Here is a 23,604-nt window from a genome sequence, read left to right as displayed (position 1 = left end):
GCCCAGCCACACAACCTTTGGGCAGGCTAGACGCGACAAGAGGTCAGCAGTGGTCAAGGCTTCAGCGGCGGCTTTGAAGATGCAGTCGGCTCGGATGACCCCGAGTGTGGGGCGACAGCTGCTGCGGCTGGGGGCCCGAAGGTCCGTATATAGCAGGGGGGCAGTGGGTCTGGGAACCGGGGCTGGACTGAACCCCGACTCCTTACAGCTCGCGATCTACTACTGTGCTTCAGGGACAACCCCGGCCTACCTCTGCCCAGCGACTTTATGCTAGTGAGGCCACTCAGGTAAGTGATAGCGGATGAGGGAGAGGGTCATAGAAACGGGAGTTGCCAGCTCCCACTAGCCTACGACCGACAGGAGTCTCTTTCTTCGTCCCAGTCACCTGGTGACAGCTATGTCACAGAAAGTAGGGGAAAGGGCAAGCCAGGGTGCCCTAGTGAGAAAGGGGAAGACACTGAAGCATACTCCCTAGAGCTAGCACTTTCCCGTACACACTGTTTAAAGACCCATCTCCAGCCTAATTGCTCTGCCATTCCTCCAGGCAGTTCTGGACAAACCAGAAACCCTCTCCTCTGATGCTTCCACCAGAGAAAAAACAGCCAGGGCGGTAAGTGACCAGAAGTTGGATTGACACTTTTAAGCCAGGAGTAGAATCACCCCAGCAGCCCCCTGACAGCCTTTCCTTCCCTGTCCAGGAGTCTAAGTCCTTCGCTGTGGGCATGTTCAAAGGCCAGCTTACCACTGACCAGGTGTTCCCATACCCATCTGGTAAGTAAAAGCTTAGTCAGTGGCAGTGTGGGCAGTGTAGCCCCACCTGCCTGACTAGCTTGTTCTTCTTTCCCATCCGGCAGTGCTCAATGAAGATCAGACACAAGTTCTCAAAGAGTTGGTGGGACCAGTGGCCCGGTTCTTTGAGGTGAGGAATGACTGGGACAATCCCTCCTGGAGTGGGCAGATGTTAAGGAGCTTAAAGGAGCCTCTGAATTTGAGATCATATTCCTTGCCCAGGAAGTGAATGACCCTGCCAAGAATGATGCCTTGGAGAAAGTAGAGGAGGACACTTTGCAGGGCCTCAAGGAACTGGGGGCATTTGGTCTGCAAGTACCCAGTGAGCTGGGTGGTTTGGGCCTCACCAATACCCAGGTGAGAGAATCCCCCTTAACTAATATCCATATTGCTCAGGTTCACTAGGGCCAAGCAAGTAGCCAGAGCACACTGTCTGCCCTATTTCTCAGCTGTGCATACATCTTCCCCTGAAACATGATCTATGTGCAGCCCACTAGGACCATGAACCTAACCCTAGTTCCCAAGTCTTTAGGGACAATGAGGCAACACAGGCGACCTTCCCATCAAGACCAAGGGCAGCTGGACATGGTGGAACACACCTTTAATTCCAGCAGAGGCAGGCAGATCCCTGAGTTTAAGGCCATCCTGGTCTACAGAGGGAGTTTTGGGACAATTGGGGCTCCACACAGAAAAATCCTGTCTAGGGGAAAAAAAAGTTTCAGGCTAGTTGGAATTATAAAATGAGACTGTCTCAAAAAAAGAAAAAAGAAAAAAGTTATCCAAGATCTTTGATGTCCTTGCTCCTGTCTTAGGAAAGATTCCAGGGCCTCACGCATGCTAAGAAAGCAGCCTACCTTTGAGCTACATCACCAGTCTCCCTGTGCCTTTTATGACCCCACTTCATTCTTCATGCTCAGAGTAGATAGCCCAGGCCTGCCTCCACCCTACTGCCCATTCTTTGTTGAAGGCAAGTTCAATGCAGCCAGCTACAATCCCAGATGCCTTTTTCCTCCAGTATGCTCGCCTGGCAGAGATTGTGGGCATGCATGACCTTGGTGTTAGCGTTACCCTGGGAGCTCATCAGAGCATCGGTTTTAAAGGCATCTTGCTCTATGGCACAAAGGCCCAGAAAGAAAAATACCTCCCCAGAGTGGCATCTGGTAAGGCAACCTTAAGAGACCCAGGGGTAAGGAGTACAACACTGCTCATGGTGTTACAAGGAACCACCTGGGGGTATGAGAGGGACATGGTCATGATCCCCAGTGAACCAGTTCTCTCCCCAACAGGGAAGGCTTTGGCAGCTTTCTGCCTCACAGAGCCCTCAAGTGGGTCCGATGTAGCCTCTATCAGAAGCTCAGCTGTACCTAGCCCCTGTGGAAAGTATTATACCCTCAATGGAAGCAAGATTTGGATCAGGCAATTTTCCATTTCTCTTCTTTCGTTCAGCCCAATGTCCTGACCCTGCTGCTCTGAACCCTATACTAATCACCTCATTCTTCCACAGTAACGGGGGCCTAGCAGACATTTTCACTGTCTTTGCCAAGACGCCAATTAAAGATGCAGCCACTGGGGCCGTGAAAGAGAAGATCACAGCTTTTGTAGTGGAAAGGAGCTTTGGAGGGGTTACCCAGTGAGTGAGTGTGGGGAAAATACAGCAGAATCAAGGAAGGGGACAGCGCTGGGCTCTCAAAAATCAATCATTACAGGCCACACTGGGGCTATCTCTAAGAGCCACAGGAGGTGAGCAGGGGGAACACTGGGTCACAGGCCATGGCTAGATATCTGTAGCCTTCAGGGCATATAAGCAGTGCCTGTATCCTTTTTGCAAGTCTGCGAAGTTCTTCCCTGATCATGAGAACTGTAAAGGCCATTTCCCTGTTCACACCCCAACTTTCCTGCCCTGCCTTTTCAGTGGGCTCCCTGAAAAGAAGATGGGCATCAAAGCATCTAACACTTCAGAGGTGTACTTTGACGGAGTGAAGGTGCCATCAGAGAATGTGCTAGGAGAGGTGGGAAATGGCTTCAAGGTTGCTGTCAATATCCTCAACAATGGAAGATTTGGGATGGCTGCAACCCTAGCAGGCACCATGAAAGCCATCATTGCCAAGGCGGTGAGTCTCAGTTCAGTCTCTAGCTAGCCTGAAGGAATTACCCTTTGCAAATGTGTCTATCTTGCAGGCACTCCCACATCAGCAGTCAGGTGGAGACTACAGAACCTCAGTGGGGTGACATGCACCTTCTTTCAGGTTGATCATGCTACTAATCGTACCCAGTTTGGGGACAAAATTCACAACTTCGGGGTGATCCAGGAGAAGCTGGCTCGGATGGCTATTCTGCAGTATGTGACTGAGGTAAGGACCTCCTGTGTGTTCCCTAGAGCCCCATGGCTTTCTTCACAGTTGGGTCAGACTACAACCCCCAGCAGCACCTGGGGCAGTGGGTCTCCAGCTTTACACCAATGCCCTAGGGGATGCGAGGAGGCATAGTCAGTTCCGGCTTCTGGAGAGTAGTGCTGCTCTGCCAAGTGCTTCCCAGATGTACCAAACACTAATTTTAACCCACCCCTTTAAAACGGCTGAGGCCTCGAAGCCCCTGATTTATCAAATCAGAGGGTAAAATATTGGACGTGTTTGACTTGTCAAGGGCGTTAGAGTGAATTCAAGGGTTGGGGGAGTAGATCAGAGCTGATCTTGAAGGCTTGAGTATTAACCATCCTGTCTGATGCAGCCTTTCCTGTTTTCTTTCCCATGTCCCAACCATGCCCCCTCAGTCCATGGCTTACATGCTGAGTGCCAACATGGACCAGGGATTCAAAGACTTCCAGATAGAAGCTGCCATCAGCAAAATCTTTGGCTCGGTGAGGACCCAGGCGTGATGGAAGGGCAGAGTCCAGTTTAGGACCTCAGCTCTAAAACCAAACGCATCTGGTTCTGTTTTCAGGAGGCGGCCTGGAAAGTGACCGATGAGTGCATCCAGATCATGGGGGGCATGGGCTTCATGAAGGTAGAGTATTCCTCGCAGGGGCATCTGCTCAGAGCGGGCATCCACATCAACAGAGCTTTATGTGCCTTTCCGTGTGCCAGGAACCAGGGGTCGAGCGTGTGCTCCGAGATATTCGCATCTTCCGGATCTTTGAAGGGACAAATGACATTCTTCGATTGTTTGTGGCTCTACAAGGCTGTATGGTAAGAGGAGGAAGGAGAATCAGGGAGAGCAACTGTGAAGGACACTGAGTCCTCACTGTCGGACCCTCCTCCCCCAGGACAAAGGAAAGGAACTCACTGGGCTTGGCAATGCCCTAAAGAATCCTCTTGGAAATGTTGGCCTTCTGATAGGAGAAGCAGGAAAACAGCTGAGGCGGTAAGCTCAGGGGCCAGGGCCAGGGGGAGACAGGATGGTATGCTGCAACTGACCAGTCACTCTTCCATCTCCTCCCAGGCGGACAGGGCTTGGCAGTGGTTTGAGTCTCTCAGGAATTGTCCACCCAGAGTTAAGTCGCAGCGGTGAACTGGTAAGTGAGCCTTAGAGCAGAGCCTGTAGCAGTGCCCTGCCTTCCTGCGCTGCCTTCCTCTCCTGAGCTTGGTGACTCTGTCTCTTCAGGCAGTGCAGGCGCTGGATCAATTTGCCACCGTAGTGGAGGCGAAGCTGATGAAGCACAAGAAAGGGATCGTCAGTGAGTGAGCTCTGCAACCCCCTTACATCCCTTGTCCCTCCCTCAGACTCATAACCCCCACCCCCATCTACCTGACAGATGAACAGTTCCTGCTGCAGCGACTGGCAGATGGAGCCATTGATCTCTATGCCATGGTGGTGGTTCTCTCCAGGTAAGAAGGCAGAGTGGGAAGCTCGGTGGGTTTAAGCCAGAGTAGCTGGGCCAGCACCAGAACTCAGGATTCTTTTAACTTCCTGCTTCCTTACAGAGCCTCAAGATCCCTGAGTGAGGGCTACCCGACAGCACAGCATGAGAAAATGCTCTGTGATAGTTGGTGCATTGAGGTGAGCCTTGGAGCTACCAGTGTAGGTGGGCATTCACGGTCTGGGCCTGACCCTCTCCTTCCCTCTCCCCAGGCTGCAACACGGATCCGAGAGAACATGGCCAGCCTGCAGTCCAACCCTCAGCAGCAGGAGCTCTTCCGTAACTTCAGAAGCATCTCCAAGGCCATGGTGGAGAATGGCGGCCTGGTCACCAGTAACCCCCTTGGGATCTGAAGACCCCCAGTTCTAGCATGCTTATGTGCCTTCTCTAAGCCCCCTTTATGGAGGCGCTGCAGTACTGCCTTAAGAACAATACATTTTCTACCAAGTCACTCTCTGCTGCTCAATTCCACTGGTCCCTCTCTACTGCCTGCCTCCCAAAGAAAGGAGCCAGAGGCTTGGGGAGTTGGCCTCTATTTGCTTTATTTGGTGTTTTATACAAGTGACTAAAATAAATAGAGTAACAAAGGCAGCTACACAGTCCCCAACACACCACCAGCCTCCTTGGACTGCTGTCTAGGGTACCCAGCCCACCCTTCCTCTTCCCAGGGTACCACTGACCACCACCCACCCTCGACTTGAGAGAGCTGACTAGGCAACTGGAGGTGGTGGTCATATTCTGGGGTTAGGAGGGACCCAGGAAATTTTATATGAAGGAATTCTCCATATAAAAGAGGAACTGTCTATTTAAAAAAATATTCCCCCAAATATAAGAAAGTCTATTTTAACCCCCCCCAAAAGCTTATAAAAAATAAAGCTAAAAGTAACCAAAGGTCCCATCAACCCCCGAGGAAGGGGAAGGACCAGGCACTGCTGGTGAGAGTCACAGTGGCAAAAACTTTTTGGTAGGCACCAGCCACCAGGCTGAGCCCAGGCACTATGAAGAGCACCAAGTTGAAACTTGCCAGGCCAAGGGCACAGACCCAATGTGGCCTTAAGATAGGTCCTACATAACATCTACAAAAAACTCACTGGGGTTGCCCATGGCCATGTGGAAGCTCTGACGGCTAGCTGTCAGTTCTGGGGGCACAGAGCCCAGGTCTCTGACTGGAGGGGCACCAGGGGGCTGCACTGTCGTCGAGACAGGGGGTGGGGGTGGAGGCATCATAACTACCATCATGGGGTTATAGGGGAGAGCCATGCCAGGGGGAGGTCCATAGGGATGGAGCCCTGGGAGAGCTCGGAGATTAGGAGTACCACCTGTTGAGCCCCTGGATGGAGGGGGGCCGCCATCACCAGTCCCACCAGGTTCCCCACCCCGCCGGAGGCTGCCTCCCCGGCTGGAGAGTTCAGACTCACTGCCACTGCCAGACTTTGACTCAGGGGCCCGTTCCTCAGGCCTCCCCGTGCGCCCGGCCCCCCCATCACTTCTTGTTGACCCACTGCTCCGGCTCCCTGTTGGAGGAGGTAAGGAATGAGGAAAATGAATCTTACGAACGCCATCCCCCGCTCTTGTCTCTCCTCCCTGAATTCCCACTACTTGTGCCCTCTTTCTCTGGCTGAACTGGTATATGGGTAACTTACCCTCACTGTGCTGGCTGCTGGCACTGCCTCCACCATAGGTGTAAGATGAAAGCTCATGGTAGGGGGGAGGCTGTGGGCTGTAGGGGTGTGGGGCTGGATACTGGTAGGAGAAGGTAGGAAGCAGGGGCCAGGGAGTAGCTCCAGGAAGAGGAGCCAGAGTATCCTGGTCTGAAGCCCCACTGGAACCATCATTGTCATTCAGAGACAGGTTAACTAGGTCTGGAACGAAATGGAAGAGAGCTCCCTGCTTTAGGAGGCCAGGATTCCTGAGAACAGAGAAACCAGGAACCATTTCCCCAGAACTGCCCACAAAACAGATGCCAAAGAGACTATGATAGCTCAGAATAGGAAACTTTGCTGCTCCTGCAGGGACACAACCAGGGCCATCACCACTGGCCCAAAACTGCTTTTGTGAGACTCATGAGGCATTCTTTCCCAAAATACAACTCTGGTATCTTGCTTATTCAGCAATACATGGGCATAGATCAGCCTAGGGTTGGCTGGCAACCTGCTATCCCACAGCCAGATCTATTGACTTACAACTCTCGCAGCCACCACTGAGGTCCCCGAAGACATAGTAGCACTGCTCAGAGAAAGTAATCTTGTTGACAGTGTGCCGAATGAGTCCCGCCTTCAACAGCCCACTGGCGTACTTGCGGGCCTCCCGACGCTCAGGAAAACCTTCCACATGATGGTACAACCAGTCTACCACATCTGAGCCTAGGATCGAACACAGTGCAAAGGGGTCAGACTTTCCTCCCAACTCCTCCCCTCACCCTTGTGCCATTCCCAGCTTTGGCCTCCTCCTCCCCTTCCCATGCCACCTTGCTCAGGGCCTGGGAATACCTAGAAAGGCATTTGGGATGGTGATCTTGAGCCACATGCGGTCCCGGACTTCTAGCCCAGACTCTGGGGCTGCCATGGCCTTGGTCACAGAGGCCATGTCCATATGAATAGAAAGGCCCCGGCCTTCACAGCCTGACAGAAGAGACAACATAGCACTTAAGAAGGGTCCACAAATACAGGGAGGTGGGGAAGAAGAGAGCCTTACCATCAGGCAGAGAGGAGCCAGATGTGATCGTGCTCATAGATGAAGAGCCTGGGTAAGCAGGGAAGGCACCGGTCAACGCAGCCGAGTGGGACACCCAAGCAGCAGGATCAATTGGCTGGATGGGCTCATCTGGTACAAAAGAAATTAAAATAATGACCAAGATGTTCACTGCTCAATCCTAGAAAACTTGTCCCGATACTCCAGAATTAAGACTCCTATTCCCTCTTCCCTCCCTTGGCCCTCCTGAACCCATTCCCTACAACTTCTGGCTCTTCTAATCTTTCTCTGTAGCCAGGATGGCCTGGAACTCACTATATAGTCCCAGGCTAGCCTCAAACTTCTAGAGATCCTCCTGTCCTCGCCTCCCAAGTGTCAGGATTACAAGCTTGAGCCCCATGCTCACATTCCCATCTCTTGGCTTCAGACCCGAGCCTGAGCATCACTCACTTCGAGGGAGGGTGAAGTAGGCCTGGGGAGAAGGGTCCCAACACTTGGCCACGGTGAGCACAATGGGGCTGCAGGGAACAGAAGACCAGTTCAGTAGAGGGAAGAGGCCTCAGGAAGCCCGAGGCCTGATGGGAAGACGGCATAAAGGTGGAAAAGAAAGGCGCTCCCATAACTGGGGTAGAGAGAGTGAGGGTGAAGGTTCCAGTGTGGATGACTCACCCACACGTAAGTTAAAAACACTGCTGTGAGACAATGGAGCACATGCTGTACCACTCATTCAGAGCCTCACACAGGTAACCAAACTACCCTGTTCCAGGACTTGGGCATGGGTGGAAAAACCATTAAAGGTTTTCTTGACCAAAGAAGCCAAGACAGTAATTACTGTCAATGAGGAGGGTGGGAGTGGAAGGGAGCACACAGTGGGTGGGCTTTTCTGAGGTACTCACCCACATCTGTTTCATGCTTTAGTTTGGAGTGACATGCTAGTGAAATTTGCAGTTTTGGTTTTTTGTTTTTAAAGACTTGTTTATTTTATGTATGTGAGTACACTGTCGGTCTCTTCAGACACCCCAGAAGAGGGCATCAGATCTCATTACAGATAGTTGTGAGCCACCATGTGTTTGCTGGGATTTGAACTCAGGACCTCTGGAAGAGCACTAAGCCATCTCTCCAGCCCTTCTTTTTGTTTGTTTGTTTCTTACTATGTAGACCAGGCTGTCTCATGCTCAGAGAGCCCAAGTCTGCCTTGAGTAACATGATTAAAGGCATGCACTCCCATGCCTGGCCTTAAAACTGCAAAACAAAGGTAAATGGACTTAAAAGCAAAAGGCCCAAGGACCAGACGCAGCCCAGACTCACCCTGGCTTGTGTACAATGTCTCTCAGCACTCGGACCGCGTCGTCATTGCTCATGTTCTCAAAGTTCATGTCGTTGACCTAAAGGAAGGGGCAGTGAGTCACAGGCAGTGTGAGAGGGAAGGGGCAGAGCCTCTGCCCAAACCAGCAGCCAGCCTGTCAGCACACCTGCAAAAGCATGTCTCCTGGCTCGATCCGCCCATCCGCAGCCACGGCTCCCCCTTTCATGATGGAGCCAATGTAGATGCCTCCGTCACCACGCTCATTACTCTGGCCCACAATGGAGATGCCCAGGAAGTTGTACTTCTCTGTGGAGGGAGGCCATGTGAGGGGATTGAGCCTCAGAAACCCCGAGACCCTCTCCATTTCTTCTCCCAGTCAGGACCCTTCATACCCATGTTAAGCGTGACTGTAATGATGTTGAGCGACATCGTGGAGTCAGTGACGCTGCTAAAGGATGAGGTCTGAAGCAGGAAGACGGGAAAGGTGAGAACCGCTCCCCATCAACAAAGACAGAGCCACAAGCCCGGGTCACAGGGCCAGCTAAAGTAAAGCCAAATTCTCCCAAAACACCCCTCACCCTCTCCATGCGTGGTGGCCGCTGCTTCCTTCGCCTTCGGTGGCGCTTGAGGAGGCGGGAGGCACTGCTCTGCTCAGTGGAGCTGCTGAACCTGATAGCAATTGAGGAGCAGAGCACTGGGAGGTGGGAGTGGTCAGGAGGGAGGGAGGGGGGAAAGAGGGGGGAGGGGGGAGGGGGGCAGAGGAGAGATGTGTGAAGCCATACCTGCTCATGGTGTCATCCTCATCTGAATCCCCTAAGCTGGCACTCTCCAGCTCACTGGTCATGAGGGTGGAAGAACTCTCGTACCCAGCCAGGTGGCGCTCCAGTCTTGAGGGGCCTCCAGGCCTGTGGCCACCAGCTGTGTATAAACAAGAGTCTCAGCAGCCAGGCCTCCCCTTCTCCATGCTTGGCATGCTGAGGCTTGCCTCCCTGCCCAGTTCAGTCCACCCTGCCTCCAGGGCCTGACCCCTCACCGCCATGCTCACTGCTGTCTCTCCTCCTAGGTCGGTCTCGTCTCAGTGATACGACAGATTCGGTTTCTGTCTCGGGCTCTAGGTTTTCACGGCTGCTGGATACATTAGGGCTACACAGGTAGAGAAAGTTTCCGACCAAAGTCAGTAGGACAGAGCACCGGATCCTCAGTCTCCCTCTTAAGGGGTTTAGACTGATTTCCCTTTTCACTCCCCTCCCCTGGATTCAAGAAAGTAAAGGACTCACTGGAAGGATGGAGGCCTTGAGTCTCCAATGCCACTGGTCCTTTCTGGTGGCAAAGGAGGTAATGGTGGAGGTGGAGGAACCAGTTCTGTCCGAGACTCGTGGGCTGGGGGAGCTGACTCAGGTTGGGGGTTATCTGATGACACTAGCTGGAAGAGTGTAACAGAGAAAACATGGCTCCACTGGGAAGTGGTTTATGAGAAGAGACTAAAGAAGAGGACCAGAAAGGAAGGGAACAGAGTCCCAGAGACCTGGGCGAAGAGTCCAGAAAAAACAATCCAGTATGGGAGGCGACCGGAAGAAAAGGCTGAGGAATGCTCACGGTATCCACAAGTAGAGAAGAGGGAAGCCAGGGCTACTGGAGACTGGGGGGGTGGGGGGGTGTTGCCCGCTGAAACAGACTGAGGTTGGAAGCAGCTTGGGAATAAGTCCCCTTACCCAGGAGACAACCCTTCCATTGAAGCAAGGTAGGCGGGCATTGTCATCAGAGATCTCTTCCTTCACCACCCTGCAGAAAGAGAGGAGCGATCAGTGAGGTGTCGGGTGTGACAGGCATACCTTCATTTCTAACACTAGGGAGGCCCAGGCAGGAGGCACTCAGTGAGCCAGGGTTACACACACACACACACACACACACACACACACACACACACACACACACAAGAAGCTGGGCAGTGGTGGCACAAGCCTTTCATCCCAGTACTCTGGAAGGCAATCTGAGTTTGAGGCCAGCCTAGTTTACAGAGAGTACCAGGATAGCCAGGGCTTCACAGAGAAACCCTGGGGGGGGGGGGGGGGAAGGGTTGGTGGTGGTGTAGGGATTAGTAAAGCTAAACTAGTCACCCCCATTCCAAATCTCATTCCAATCTCCATCCAGCCCTAGCATGGTGACTCTCTGCTGCCCTGATTAATAGTCTGTTTTCTCTCCTAATGTATACATATACATGCCTGTGCACATGGCTGTCGCATAAGGGTATTTGCAGAGGACAGAAGAGGATATTACATACTCTGGAGCTAGTTACAAGTAGTTGGGAGCTACCATGTGGGTGCTAAGAACAAAACACACTGGTATCCTCTAAGCCAACTGTCAAGACCTCTGCCTGTTTGGTTGGTTTTTTTTTTTGTTTTGTTTTGTTTTGTTTTTTTGGCTGTATGTGTATGTGTACGTATGTATGTGTGTGTACGTGTGTACGTATGTGTGTGTGCTCGAGTACTCGCTCCAGATTTTGTATCCCTGGTTGGCCTGGATTCACTTATGTAGGCCATGTTGGCCTCAAACTTATAGAGACCTGCCTGCCTCTGCCTCTCTCCATCCTGTTATTAAAGTCGAATGTCATCAAACCTGGCTATGCCACACGGCCAGCATGCATCACCATGCCAGGCTCCTCTGCTTTTACAGCGAAATAATTTGCTTTCAAATAAAAATAGATAAATAAAAATTCCAGACGCTCTCCTTATTTTATCCCACTGCCACCCCAACTCATCCTTAGAGGCACAACGCTGCTCCAAAGACTTCATCCCATATGATCCAAACCTCAAAGTACCACTCCAAAGTTCCTTTGGGATAGTTCCCAACAACTGCTCCAAATATCTAACTTAGGAGCCTGGTTGGCAGCCTAACCATCTCTATCCTACACATTTGTCCCATAAAAGCCTCTGGTCCTCATGGAATCTGCTGCAGTTCCTCTGCCTTCTGGTTCTCTCTAATTCACATCCAGTGACGGCCCAAATGTGTGGCTTTGCTGGGAAAAAACACCCTTACATGAAACAACAATACTCCATGTGTGGAAAGCTCCCATGGATAGAGGAAGCTGGGCTTCCCATTTCCGGGCTACCTCACCTCACTAAGCAACCTGCAGTCTGAAATATCCCAAAGCTCAGCCTCCTACAGGCTCCTGCAGTGGGCAAGACTTGTTCCTTCTCATACCCACAAGAAATCATTAGTACCTATTCTGTTCAACATGTGTCCTGGGTCTTCGGCACAAGCCCTCACCTTTGTAAGTATTAGAAAATACACTTGACAAAATATGAGCTATGGGCTGGAGAGATGCTCAGTGGTTAAGAGCATTGACTGCTTTTCCAGAGGTCCTGAGTTCAATTCCCAGCAACCACATGGTGGCTACACAACCATCTGTAATGAGATCTGATGACTTCTTCTGGTGTGTCTGAAGAGAATGACAGTGTACTCACATACATTAAACAAACAAACAAATACATAAGTCTTAAAAAAAAAAAAAAAGAAATATGAGCCATGAGCCATTCTTTCATATACATAACATCCTCACCTTCAAATTAGAACTTCTTAGGGGTGAGGATGGGGGGTAGAGAATTGGCTCGGTGGTTAAGAGCACTGTGCTTGCAGAAGACCCAGGTTTAGTTCCCAGAATCCACCTAGTGGCTCACAACTATCCATAATTCCAGATCCAAGGGATCTGACTCGTTTCTTCTACGTTCACAGGCAGTCAGGCATGCACATAGTCACACAAGTGCATCTGTCTGACTAACTGCAGACTAGTACACTCTGGGGCTTGGGTATATGCCTCCTGAACGAATCTGCTGTCAGGACAGCACAGCCCGGCCACCACTGATCTACTCAGCACAACACAACTCTTCCCAACATAACCCAACTAGGCATAGCCCAGTCTCCTCTAAAGCAAGTAATTTCGTACCCACTATAATCTAGTGTATGAACTAGTTAGCCCCAATACTAAATGAAAATTACCAGTCACCAAGAATGTACCATGTGCTATGCACCTAAATTAAACATTCCACACTATGATTATCACCATGCCACAGATGAAGAAATCAAAGCACAAAAGCTAAATAAATTGCCCAAAATTATAATGCAAAAAGAAGACCCTTAATGGAAATCCAAAGCAACTCCCTAGATAGCATCACTTCCTCCATGTTGAACAATCTTTAACAAGGGTCCAGTTTGTTCAAGTAGCTGAGGGGGATGTGCTCTAATCACAGGGACTTTCACAGTAAGAACTCTCCCTGACCCAGGTGGTAGGTCATCTTTCTCTCCCCTGTATCCTGCTTATAACCTCAGAACCTCACAGCCTAATGCAGCCTGTGCCTGGGGACACAGAAGGCTCAGACCCAATAGTCACAACAACAAAAGATCACCCTACCCTGCCTTATTTACAGTCCCAGCCCAGCCCAGCCCAGAATCATCCAGAACATCACAAATCACCCCAGAATCAATCTATTCTGGCATAACCCCCAGTGTCTCCATACTAGCCTCCCTCTGCACCAATATTGATTACAATACCCCATTCTGCTGTGATGTAGTAGTACCACCAGCCTCTATGTTCCCATTTGTCTCTGCCTTGTAATATCATAAACCCAGGTCTGGGTCAGGCATATTGCCACACATACTTAGTTCTAACTCTCTGGATGGAGATGTAGAGGCAGGACTGTTACAAGCTCAAGGTAAGCCTGTTCTACATTGTGTTCTAGGTAGCTTCAGTAACAAGGAAGTTCTGGCTGAGCAGCAGACTGACTGGCTCAGCAGAGGACTGGAGTTCAAGTCCCAGCACACACATAGTGGCTAGCACATGCTAACTCCTGTTCTAAGAGATCCCATGCCATCTACTGGAATCTTCGGGCACTGCATGCTTGTGGTACACAACTATACATGCACACCCAAACACATAAAGTATCTTTTGTTTGTTTTGCTTTCAGACTAGGTTTTTCTGTACGGCCCCGGCTGTCCTGGCACTATCTCTGTAGAATAGGCTGGCCTCGAACTCAGACATCTGTCAGCTTCTACTTCCCAGGTGCTCGGATTAAAGGTGCACCACCACTGTCTTCCACACAAAATATCTTTTAAAATAAAAGTAAACAAACAAGCAAGCCAACAAACAAACTAAAAGGTTCTGGCCCTAAAAGAAAATAAGAACCCTGAAGAGTCCAGAATAATACATGCTTTGCCAGAAAAATCTACTTCAAAGCAGCCTAAGATATCATAATAGACCTCTCTCTGCATTATTACAGATTACATCATCCCAAAATACTATGGGACCTAATTAATAAGCCTAATTGATAGCCTAAATTAAATCACTATAGCCCAGTCTACATAAAGACACTGCATGCCCAGCAATACTGGCTCACACCTGTTAATTCTAGCTCTGGAAGCTGAGACAGGAACTCTATGAGTTCGAAGCCAGTCTAGGATTCAAAGAAAAAAGCCCTGCCTCAAAAACAAAAGAACAAATCAAAACAAAAAAAAAGTACAGAGTATCTCTATATAACTCCTGTGCAGACATCTGAGAGCACATCAGCTTATCAAACGATAGATGACTCTCTAATCTCAGCACAGCCTAGAATATCCTCAAGCATTACTTTGCCTTTTGGCTAAAATCATGAGGAGAGAAACAAACCAGTGTTCCCCATTTTTCCAACCTAATTTTCTCGCCTCTGGTTTGCTAAAATCCAGCCTATTCTTCTATGGGTCCAAATACAACCTTGTCCATCTTGGGATGGGCTTTCTACCTTAGCACAGTACAATATGCTATGCTCCACTACTGGCCGGAAACATCCCAAGGTAGACTGGTCTCCCTCAATATCGCCCAATCCACTCTAGCACACCCACTGCCCTTCCCAGTCTAGGCCTCGCGCTTACCCAAAATCCTGATCCATAGACTTGAAAAAGTACTTAGCGCCCGCGGGCCGCTGCAAAACGCTCTTGAAGTCGCCAAGCGTGATACGCTCCGCCGGGACAGGGATCTTCACCAGGTAAGGAGTCTCTTCTTCATCCAGATGGTAAATCACCTTCGTCTCGCCCACACCACCGCCCCCCGCGCAGCTGCCCGCCATGGTCTCGCTCGCGCGCTCCCGGGCTCAGCCGCCCACCCAACAGGACTAAGCGCCCCCGCCGCGCCTGCGCACACCCGCAAACTGACGCGCTAGCGCCAACAGTGCAGGGCCAGTGCGGAAGACGTGCCCCAGGAGGATGGCGTGGAACAGCGGGCTGATCGGGAAGAGCCGGGTGGCCAGACTCAAAACCAAGAACTCCACAGTAGAGGGCCACTACCACCACGGACGTCGCGAGCAGCACCGAGGTCCCCGCCCACCTCTCCCCATGCCACGTGACCCAAGCCCGCCCACTTTGCGCAGCCGACTGTCCCTCACGTGACTTCCTCATGTCACGTTACTACAAGCTCCACCTAGATGGTCACGTGACCACTGCCTTGAGCAACGGTCTTCGGCCCTAAACGACTCCGCCCCCAAACATGTATACGCCCCCCCCAAGTACTTAGCAAGCTTCTACTCTTGGAATGCTGGCACCTGGCCCCCATTTTGCTTTACCCATCAGAGGCTCAAGGCACTCCAGTAGCAACTATTAGAGGGGCGGAATATGGCCTGATAAAGAGAGAATTGCAACTTGGGCCCTTAGGGTAGCTCCTAGACTGTACTTGGGATGAGAAAGCTGAAAGCTTCTTCCTGTAGAGATTTGACTTTATGTGGAAGATGAGGGGCTTTTAGAAAGCGTCAATAGTCCAAGCCAGACTTGGCCCCTACATTTCCCATCTCCACCTCCCAAATTGTGAAATTACAGCCCTAGACTTAAAAGTGAGCTAGCTTCAGCCCCAACTCCACCCAAGGCTTCTGCCAGGTTTCCCAAAGACCCACTCCCCAAACAGGACAATGAGGGCTGTAAAACACAAGAGCCCACTCTGCTTTATTTACAACACGCAGGCTGTCTGTACAAGTAGCCAGCCAATATTATTAAAAACAAGGCGAGTGATAATTGACACCTTTCTTTGCTTTCCTTCCTCACTCCACCAGGCTTTGGGGCTCCACCTTTGAGCAACCTTGCTCAAATGGGGGAGTCCAAAATTAAAAATGCATCCGGTGTAGAAGAAAGTAAATAGGAGAGAAGAAACATGAGGAAGGGAGAGCTGTATTTACACTACAGTTTTATAGACAACTATCCCATTACATCCCAGTTTGAGCCCGGCCCTGAAATTGAAAAGGGTGGAGAGGGTCCACTGGACAGAGACTTTTCTCTGCAGATCCAGCCTCCCCTGACCCAACTGTAATGGGTGAATTTCAAGTCCATGGAGCAGGAAGGACAGAGCAGAAGACACTCATTTCCAAACATGTCTCCCTTGGGAATTCTGGCTCTCAAGTGGGGACAGCCTCCTCAATCCAAAGGAAGGCTGGAGACTGAGGCTCAGTTCCCAGATAATGTCAGAAGTTCCAGCCGTAACAGTGATGTCAGGGTTCTCCAGATTTAGGAAGACCCCCTAACCGCCGGGCCTCTGGCCGAAGTTCCTTGCATTTCTGGCAATAAAAGAAATCTGGAACATTGGTCTTCTTAATCTTAGCACAGGAGAGGTGGATCCATGTCCCACAGAGGCTGCACTCAATCATGGGCCGCCCAGCAAAGGGCTTTCTGCAGTAACATGTGATCAGATCCCATGAGTCATCACCTGGAAAAGACGTTTTTTTAGTGCTCTGCTTCAAGGCTTAGCTTGCAACAGCCCCCAAACCCATCCCCCAGCTCTTCACCCTGGGGCAGCTCTGTACTTCTCACCTGATTCTACCATGATGTCCTCATCCATGACCCGCATCTCTCCTTCACTGGAGCTGGCATCTCCATCTTGGCTTGTTTCTGTGCTGCCCACATCTTTGCCTTCACTGTCAGTAGGGGGAGCACCTTCAGGGTGTGCGTGTGCTGTAACAGGGGGCCTGGGAGCTTCAGGAGGTGTTGGGAGCACAGGGGCTGGAACACCTCCCCCCACCACTGTCATCTCTTCCTCATCATCTTCCTCTTCCTCCTCCTCCTCTTCAGAGTCTGTATCACTGGGAGGGGCCCTAGGAGGGCCAGGAGGTGGGAGTCTATCCCCCCGATCTGCCTTTTTTAACTTCCGCTTCTTGCTCTTCTTGATTCGAGACCGTTTTTCCCCATCCCCAGGAGCCGGTCGAGGTCTCCGTAGCACCCCAAAGCCAGCCCCACCTCCTGGTCCCAACTTTCTATTCTTTCGGTCCTTCTTTCGAGGCTGGGAGAGGTCACCCTGGGACAGTGGCACTGGGGTGAGAGCAGCAGGGGACCGGGAGGTATGTGTCAACGATGTGGGAGACAGTGGAGATGCCACTTTGGGCCCATCCAGATCAAACAGAGAGTCCTTGAGCTTCATCTTCTCAAGCAGAGTGGCACTGTCGGGGGCCTGCAGACGAGAAAAAGTGGACCTTGGGGGTCCTGGCTGGGTAGGACCTGCTTGAGCTGCCCTTCTCTTTGATGACTTTGCTTTCTTAACAAAAGTCTGGATAGTTCGAAGGTCCGATGGGGCTGAGTCCCAGCCATCACTGTCTGCTGCACTCTCACCTCGTAATGGAGAGCTAGAGCCAGAAGCTGGCCAATCGCTTTCCTTAAAAGGAGGAAGAGACTAGGGTCAGCCTGAGTCTAGTGACAGCTCAGCCCAGCCACATATCCAGCATAAAAACCAGGAACTAGATGTTTCTCTACCCTAAATCTGACATGCACTCTAACCCTACCTTCCCCCCCAGTCCTCACCAGGGCCTTTAGAACAAAGAGGCCACAGCTGTATAGTTTCTATCATCTGTTTCAGTGCATCATCTGCTAGGGCACTCATCTCCCTCCAACTTACCTGGAAACACTTTGTTAACCACTCAAATCCATTAAAAAAATCTAGACCAACACTCCAAATATTTGTTACTGCCAATCAAAGCAGTTACTGTCGTTATTCCATCCCTCCAAACCAGCTTTCCCACCATAGCCCCTAGGGCCTCGTTTTCTTAGTCTTATATATTACAGTAGGGTCTTCCTATAAAGTAGTTCACTGACTTAAGTCAGTTACGTTCCTGTTCCTTACCCCTTTGCTAGGGGGGATGTAACCAGCATAGGCCAAGACAAAACTGCAGAATTTGTTGAAATCCTCAATTGTTCTCCGCCGCTTCTCCGGTGGCTAAAAGGAAAGACACACATGATCGTATGAACGCAAGGGACGACCGTAAAAGGAGCACTCCCCAAAACACAGCCCCTAAATTGTCAGGCAGTATATCCGGTATGGGACAGCTCACCTGAGTCTCTGGCTTAAGAGTCGGAGGCGGATCTGTGAAATCAATAAAAGCTGAGTCAAGGCACTAGAAAAGTCTGTGTAAAATCCTACCTCTAAACCTTGGAGTTCCCGACCTAATCCCAGCCACTGTTAGGTCGCCCAGCCAGGCCAGCCAGCCCCCAGCTGTGCCGGACCCGCCCCTGCTCCCCCTTCCGCCCCGAGGGGCGGAGCCTGGGCGCGGCGCCTTCACAGACCTCGCTATAGCGCTCCCCTTCCCCCAACCAGAGGCCCGGCGCCCCGCCCCCTCCCAGCCTCTCCAGTCAACTCGGCTCTCTTGGCGCCCCACCCCGCCATACCGCTCCCGGGGCGAGACCAGGCCACCGCCCGCCCCCGTCCTTCACACGCGCCCGGAGCTCAGAGTTCCCAGCCGGCCGCGCTCCACTGCCTTGGGCCCTCCAGGACTGCACACGCCGCCTGCCCGCCCCCAGGGTCCAGGATGACCACGCTGAACTGCTCCCCGCCCTCCGGCCCCTTCTACTCGAACACGAGGCCGGGCGCGCCCCTCACCCAAAACACACACAGGCTCACACACTCCCAACACTACTTCGCGTCCGGGACAGGCAAAGAGCGGCAGCCCGGACACGGCCTCTCCTGCCCCCCCCACCCCACCCCGCGGCCGCGCTCCCCACAATTTCGCTGTCCCTCCGCCCCCATCCGGGGCTTTAGCCCCTCCCTCCCCGTCTCGAGCTCTTCGGGCTCCCCGCCGGGCCCCCGGGCCCAGTTCCGAGCTTCTCCGGCCGCCCCCCTCCTGCCCCCGGACTCAGCGGGTCCCTTAGGCTACGGACCCCTAAACTCTAGCCCCCGGTCCTCATCCAGCCACTCCACAGAAGGCCCCCTGACGCCGCCGCTGCCCCCCAATACACTCCACAACTCGCAAGCTCTTGCCCTAGCCGACCAACCCCCCCACCCGCGCAACTTGCCGGTCTTAACCCCCCCACATCGTCCCGCCGCCCCTACAAGTACCGGGCTAGCCTCGCTCCCCAGTTACCTCGCCCCACAACTACTCCTCAGGATCGGGCTCTCTACCGGAGACAATACCCAGACCCTCTCTTCACTCCACAACTACCTGCCCACCCTCTAACAATCACAAGCTATCTCTGGCGGCAACTACTAGGTGCTCAAGCGCCACCGTCACAAACTCCCCCACCTCGGCCAACTACCGGGCCCCTCACTCAGTCCTCTTCGTGCTCCCTCAACTACTCTCCGGCAACCAGATTCCCTCAACCTCTGTCTCGGAGCGCCAACCAGTCCGAGGCCTTTTCAGCCCTTAGTCTCCGAAGCTAGGTCTCCAGCGCCTATCCCCAGACACCCCACCACCACTATCCACACCGTGCCTGATGTCTTAACTATCCCGACCCAGTCTCCCACTCCTCTTTCTCCAAGGTACCTCAACTCATCGCCCTTCCACCTCAAGAGCCAGGGCCCCGACCCCTTTTCCCGCACTCCTCCGCTGGTTGCCGGGGCTCGACCTCCAACTTTGCCCATTGAATCCTCACCCGCTCGCTGTCCTCTGTGCCTACGGAGAGCTTACCTTCGGGACTGGGCTCCGCCATGGCTTCCAGCATCGCCCCCTCCCCTCCACCCGGTCCGGCGACCCCCTCCTCTAAGCCGGGATTCCCGGTACTGCCTTGGGTGCTCCGTGCTTCTTCTGCCTCGCTTCACCGAAGTGTCCGCCTTGGCGCGGTTGAGACTCCTCCAGTCCGCTACCGCCACCTCCCTCTACCACTGCCTCCCGCACTCCCGGACCGTGCCCCCTCCCCCCGCACCGCCGGCCGCCTGCTCCCTCCTCCTCCTCTCTCCTCCCTCCCTTCTCCCCCTCCCTGCCGGCTCTGTCGCGCAGTGCACCAAGGGACTTGTAGTCTGTGCAGGGGCAGCGGAAAGGGGCATGCAAGATCCTCCAGAACTTCAGTTCCCAATAAGCCACGGATCAGCGCAGGCGCAATAAACAACTTCCTCCTACCACCAGGGGAGTGGCGGGGAGATACGAAGCGGTGGGGGGGGGGGTTGGAGAGCGGAAGAGTGCGCGCTGACTCCCGGGAAGTGTAGGCTGGGCGGGACCGAGAGTAGACGAAGAAGGAATTATAACTCTCGGCCACCATACTGCCTTACTTTGTACCTTTTTACCCCCTCAGGGAACCGCCCCACTTCCGGCCAAAAGGAGAAATGAATGTTGGGAGATGAAGTTCTCCTAGTGATAATGGCACCTTCTAGTATTTGCCCTCTCTAAATCTACTTTACAGAATGCCATATACTGGCACAACCTCTGCCAGTGACAGCCAGTTAAAAACAGTCCTTTTACCACCTCCCAGACACGAACATATCTTCTTTAATCCAAAGTAACTTTGGATACGTGTACCTAAAAATGGTACTTTAAAACTTTTCCCATACCACCCCACGCTATCAACCACCACCTCTTTGTTTATATCACAACCCAATGCACATAAAGTTTCATGAGATAATGCTCAAATTATTCCACTCAACAAAAAAGAGGGAAATACCAACATCAACAATGCGTTTCTATTTCTCTGATCTATACCTCAATCCTCCTTTCCACCACTGAAGTTCACAACACTTGAAACAAAAAAACAGGACGTAGAATGACACAGGGCAAATTCAATTCAGCTCGGTGGTTTCCTCTTTATTGATGTGCCTCCTACCTCCCCCACACAATGTCAATCCCTGCCATCTACCCCCCAAAAAGAAGGTAGTGAAAGGAAGGGATTATTGGGGTTCTGAGCCCGATGGGCAGTTAGAAAGGGAATAGAAACCAAAACAATCATCCGATGTGACAGACTGACAATAAAGAAGTCTAAAGCAGAGTGGGAATGGAGGGTAAACAAAGGGAAAGAGAGGCTGTATCTGCCATTACCCCTCCCAATGAGAGGGCCTGAAGAGACAGCCTCAAACAGTAAGTGCAGGTCCTGAAGAAAGAAGATGGTGTTTGAGCCTGAAGGAGGAACTGGATGTCAAGGAAGGAGCGCCACCTCTCTTTGTAGAATGGAACCCCCCACCTCAGGTACAGCAGCTTCACAGACCATAGACGCTTTCATCACTGTAGGCAATGTATAGAAAGAAGTCTTCTTCATGGTGTTCCTGAAGGAAAAGCAAAAGGGGGGTTAAAGCAGTTGGTCACTGTCTCGGCCTCTCTGTGTGTGGGGGTGGGGTGTCTTTTTTTATGTAGCTCTGGCTGCCCTGGATCCCCCTGTGTAGAGCACACTGGCCTGGGATTCAGAGACCCACCTTCCACTGCTCACAGAGTGAGCATGACCACGCCCACCTTCAGTGGTTTTTGTGGAGTTTTAATTGGGGAGGAGGGGGGTTCTAATTTGTTTTACTTTTACTCATTTTTTTATTTTTTATTTTTTTGAGACAGGGTCTCACTAAATATTTCTGACTTATCGGGATATCCTCAAACTCCAAGAGATCCACCAGTCTCTGACTCCTCAATGATAAAATTACAAAACAGAACAGAACTGTGCAGAAGTAACTATGCTTCTTTGGATTAAAGGTCTGCACCACTGTGCAGTTGTTATTCAGGACAGGAACTTCCAACACTTTATATCAGCACTCAAGAGGAAGAAGCAGGAAGATCTCTGAGTCTGAGGCCTGCCTAGTCTACACACACCTTTCCTTAAACCCAGCCCTAGGGAGGCAGAGGTAAGTAGATCTCTGGGAGTTCAAGGCTAGTCTGGTCTACAGAGGGAGTTCAAGGGTAGCCAGGACTACACAAAGAAACCCTGTCTCCAAAGGGGAAAAAAAAAATCACTCCTGAAGCTCAATCTATTCTTTGACATCTGGGAATCTTGGACTAGGGAAAGAGACTTACTTAGGTAGTAAGAGTCCCAGTCAAAGCAACACCAGCTCCTGCTCTTCTCCCCTCCCACCGCTGTTAAGATCCTAACTAGGACTATATTGACATTTTAAAGCTAGTACGCCAACAGGAACTTCTGACCTTTACTCTCCTCTCCAAACACTGCCATTACTTCCAAGGTACTTTACCTGGTATAGCTGACCCATCGTGGCACTGGTGGGTGGAATGACATTGTTGACAAAGAAAAACAAGGCATCTTCAGCCCGGAGATGAATTCGCTTCCGGATCAAGAAGTAGAATTGACCAACTGCCAAAAACAGGAGATGTAAGAAAGTCACAGAGGTCGTAGGTGCCTCCCGAAAACAGCTGCCAGGTGAAGCCTCCTCCCACAGAAATGGCAGGCCCCCCCACAGAAAGAAACATGTACCATGAGTCAAGCTCCCACCTGTAAGATCAGAAGGCACCAGGTATTTCTTTTTGTCCAGGTCCCCTATCCGAGCTTTGGGAGCTTTTTCTACTATCACCTAACGAAAGGAAGGTACAAATGAGAAGATAAAAAAAGTACAGCCATATCGATGAACTCAAGATACAATATTCCTTTGTATTGAAAGCTACTGCAATCTCATTTCCCAATATTTATCCTTCCTTATATACATGGAGCTTTCAGCATTAGGTACAGAGAGCCTGGCCTCCCTGGCTTACCTAATATTGAGAATTGATCCCAGAACGGTGCATAAAATAACTATTTTTATCAGAGAATACAGGATAACTTGTTTGGGTCAAAAAAATCTATCTTAAGTCTAGCTAGTGAGGAGGATAGCCATGGAAACTCTGGTTGTCAAGCTCACTGAGGCCTCTGTTCCGAGAAATGCCCAGGTCTCTCTCTCCCGTCCACATCTCAGTCTCAGCTCTACTTTTTCAGGCCTCTCACCCTTGGCACCAGAGACGACAGAGTTCTAACCCCATGACAGACTGGACCCTGACCTCAGCTTTCCCAGACTCGTCTAGTTTGTGGCGACAGCGTCAGCGACGCTAGCCTCGGCCCGGAATACTGTCCTTACCGGGACCCGGTCTGGGTATTTCTTTCGGATTTTCTCGCCCTCAGAGCGGCGCTTCTCGAACGGATGCTCCTCTTTGTACACGAACTTCATTCTCCCGAGAACCGGGCTGGACCGAGCTGGGCTGAGGGAACCCAGGGGGGGGCCGGGACAGGGGGCGGCGGCGGAGGCGGCTTCGACGAACAGGCTCAGCGGAGCGATCCACGAATTTGCGCCACTTCCCTATTCACCAACCCCGCCCCCCCCCCCCCACCATCCGGACCAGCCCCGCCTGCCGACATATGCCGGTAGCTCAGCTTGCTAGCGCCGCTGGCGTAGCGCAACCCGGTCCTTTTACGCCTTCAGCGTAACTGCTTTGGAATCAATTTGTGGGTTACGCATATAAGATTGTTGTCGTTTCAAGTCAACTGAAAACCCTTTTCCGGGTAGCCCCACATTACAAAGCCGAGAACGAAACTGGTATCAAGTGGGAGTCATGAGATTTAGTTCTGCAGTTATTTTCGGAAATTACGTTGGAGAAAGGCAATTACAAATCTAAGTATTCATGAAATGTGCTGCTACGCTGAAGGTTTCTGCTGACACCAAAACAAAGTAGTGCCCAATGTGTGGATAAAGACACCATAAAACAGAAAGGAGGCTTGCAGACACGCAGAGAATGCTCAAGGCTCAGGCGGACCAATAGAAACTGCAAAAGTCCCAGATAGGGACTACACCAGGGCGGAGGAACAC

At 51.6% G+C, this 23,604-nt stretch overlaps 4 protein-coding genes across 7 annotated transcripts; 1 reads left to right on the top strand and 3 right to left on the bottom strand.

The window, feature by feature from the left end:
* ACADVL (acyl-CoA dehydrogenase very long chain) lies at positions 1–5,096 on the top strand. Its single transcript, XM_080923170.1, has 20 exons — positions 1–141; positions 209–287; positions 545–610; positions 699–771; positions 855–919; positions 1,012–1,146; positions 1,805–1,949; positions 2,076–2,205; positions 2,294–2,419; positions 2,702–2,900; positions 3,036–3,140; positions 3,560–3,646; positions 3,730–3,792; positions 3,873–3,974; positions 4,052–4,149; positions 4,228–4,300; positions 4,390–4,462; positions 4,541–4,613; positions 4,710–4,785; positions 4,858–5,096. Exons 1-20 carry the CDS (start codon positions 80–82, stop codon positions 4,996–4,998), a joined length of 1,971 nt encoding a protein of 656 aa, XP_080779296.1. The 5' UTR covers positions 1–79; the 3' UTR covers positions 4,999–5,096.
* Positions 5,097–5,229: 133 nt separating this feature from the next.
* DVL2 (dishevelled segment polarity protein 2) lies at positions 5,230–14,944 on the bottom strand. Of its 2 annotated transcripts, none has more exons than XM_080923168.1 (15): positions 14,544–14,944; positions 10,355–10,424; positions 9,920–10,065; positions 9,676–9,785; positions 9,425–9,560; positions 9,221–9,311; positions 9,035–9,104; positions 8,809–8,948; positions 8,645–8,721; positions 7,787–7,854; positions 7,340–7,468; positions 7,135–7,266; positions 6,829–7,008; positions 6,289–6,507; positions 5,230–6,159 (listed from the first exon to the last, which is right to left on the bottom strand). In XM_080923168.1, the coding sequence occupies exons 1-15, from the start codon at positions 14,735–14,737 to the stop codon at positions 5,711–5,713; spliced, it is 2,211 nt and encodes a 736-aa protein (XP_080779294.1). In that variant the 5' UTR covers positions 14,738–14,944; the 3' UTR covers positions 5,230–5,710. The 2 variants fall into 2 exon arrangements, with proteins under 2 accessions (XP_080779294.1, XP_080779295.1); XM_080923169.1 differs by having other exon boundaries at positions 9,688–9,785.
* Positions 14,945–15,576: 632 nt separating this feature from the next.
* On the bottom strand, positions 15,577–19,714 carry PHF23 (PHD finger protein 23). 3 transcript variants are annotated; one of them, XM_080922245.1, is made up of 5 exons: positions 19,538–19,714; positions 17,969–18,000; positions 17,761–17,853; positions 16,461–17,295; positions 15,577–16,356 (listed from the first exon to the last, which is right to left on the bottom strand). In XM_080922245.1, exons 1-5 carry the CDS (start codon positions 19,569–19,571, stop codon positions 16,142–16,144), a joined length of 1,209 nt encoding a protein of 402 aa, XP_080778371.1. In that variant the 5' UTR covers positions 19,572–19,714; the 3' UTR covers positions 15,577–16,141. The 3 variants fall into 3 exon arrangements, with proteins under 3 accessions (XP_080778371.1, XP_080778372.1, XP_080778373.1); XM_080922246.1 differs by having other exon boundaries at positions 16,461–17,094; XM_080922247.1 differs by lacking the exon at positions 19,538–19,714 and adding an exon at positions 18,303–18,418 and having other exon boundaries at positions 16,461–17,094.
* Positions 19,715–20,618: 904 nt separating this feature from the next.
* Positions 20,619–23,105, bottom strand: GABARAP (GABA type A receptor-associated protein). Its single transcript, XM_080922588.1, has 4 exons — positions 22,879–23,105; positions 22,263–22,341; positions 22,006–22,124; positions 20,619–21,099 (listed from the first exon to the last, which is right to left on the bottom strand). The coding sequence occupies exons 1-4, from the start codon at positions 22,966–22,968 to the stop codon at positions 21,034–21,036; spliced, it is 354 nt and encodes a 117-aa protein (XP_080778714.1). The 5' UTR covers positions 22,969–23,105; the 3' UTR covers positions 20,619–21,033.
* Positions 23,106–23,604: the final 499 nt, after the last annotated feature.

This window comes from Micromys minutus (genome assembly GCF_963924665.1).
Source record: "Micromys minutus genome assembly, chromosome: 10".
Lineage (NCBI taxonomy): Eukaryota > Metazoa > Chordata > Mammalia > Rodentia > Muridae > Micromys > Micromys minutus.
Note: the sequence above shows the minus strand (reverse complement) of the source record. Positions and strands in the feature narration are given on the sequence as shown.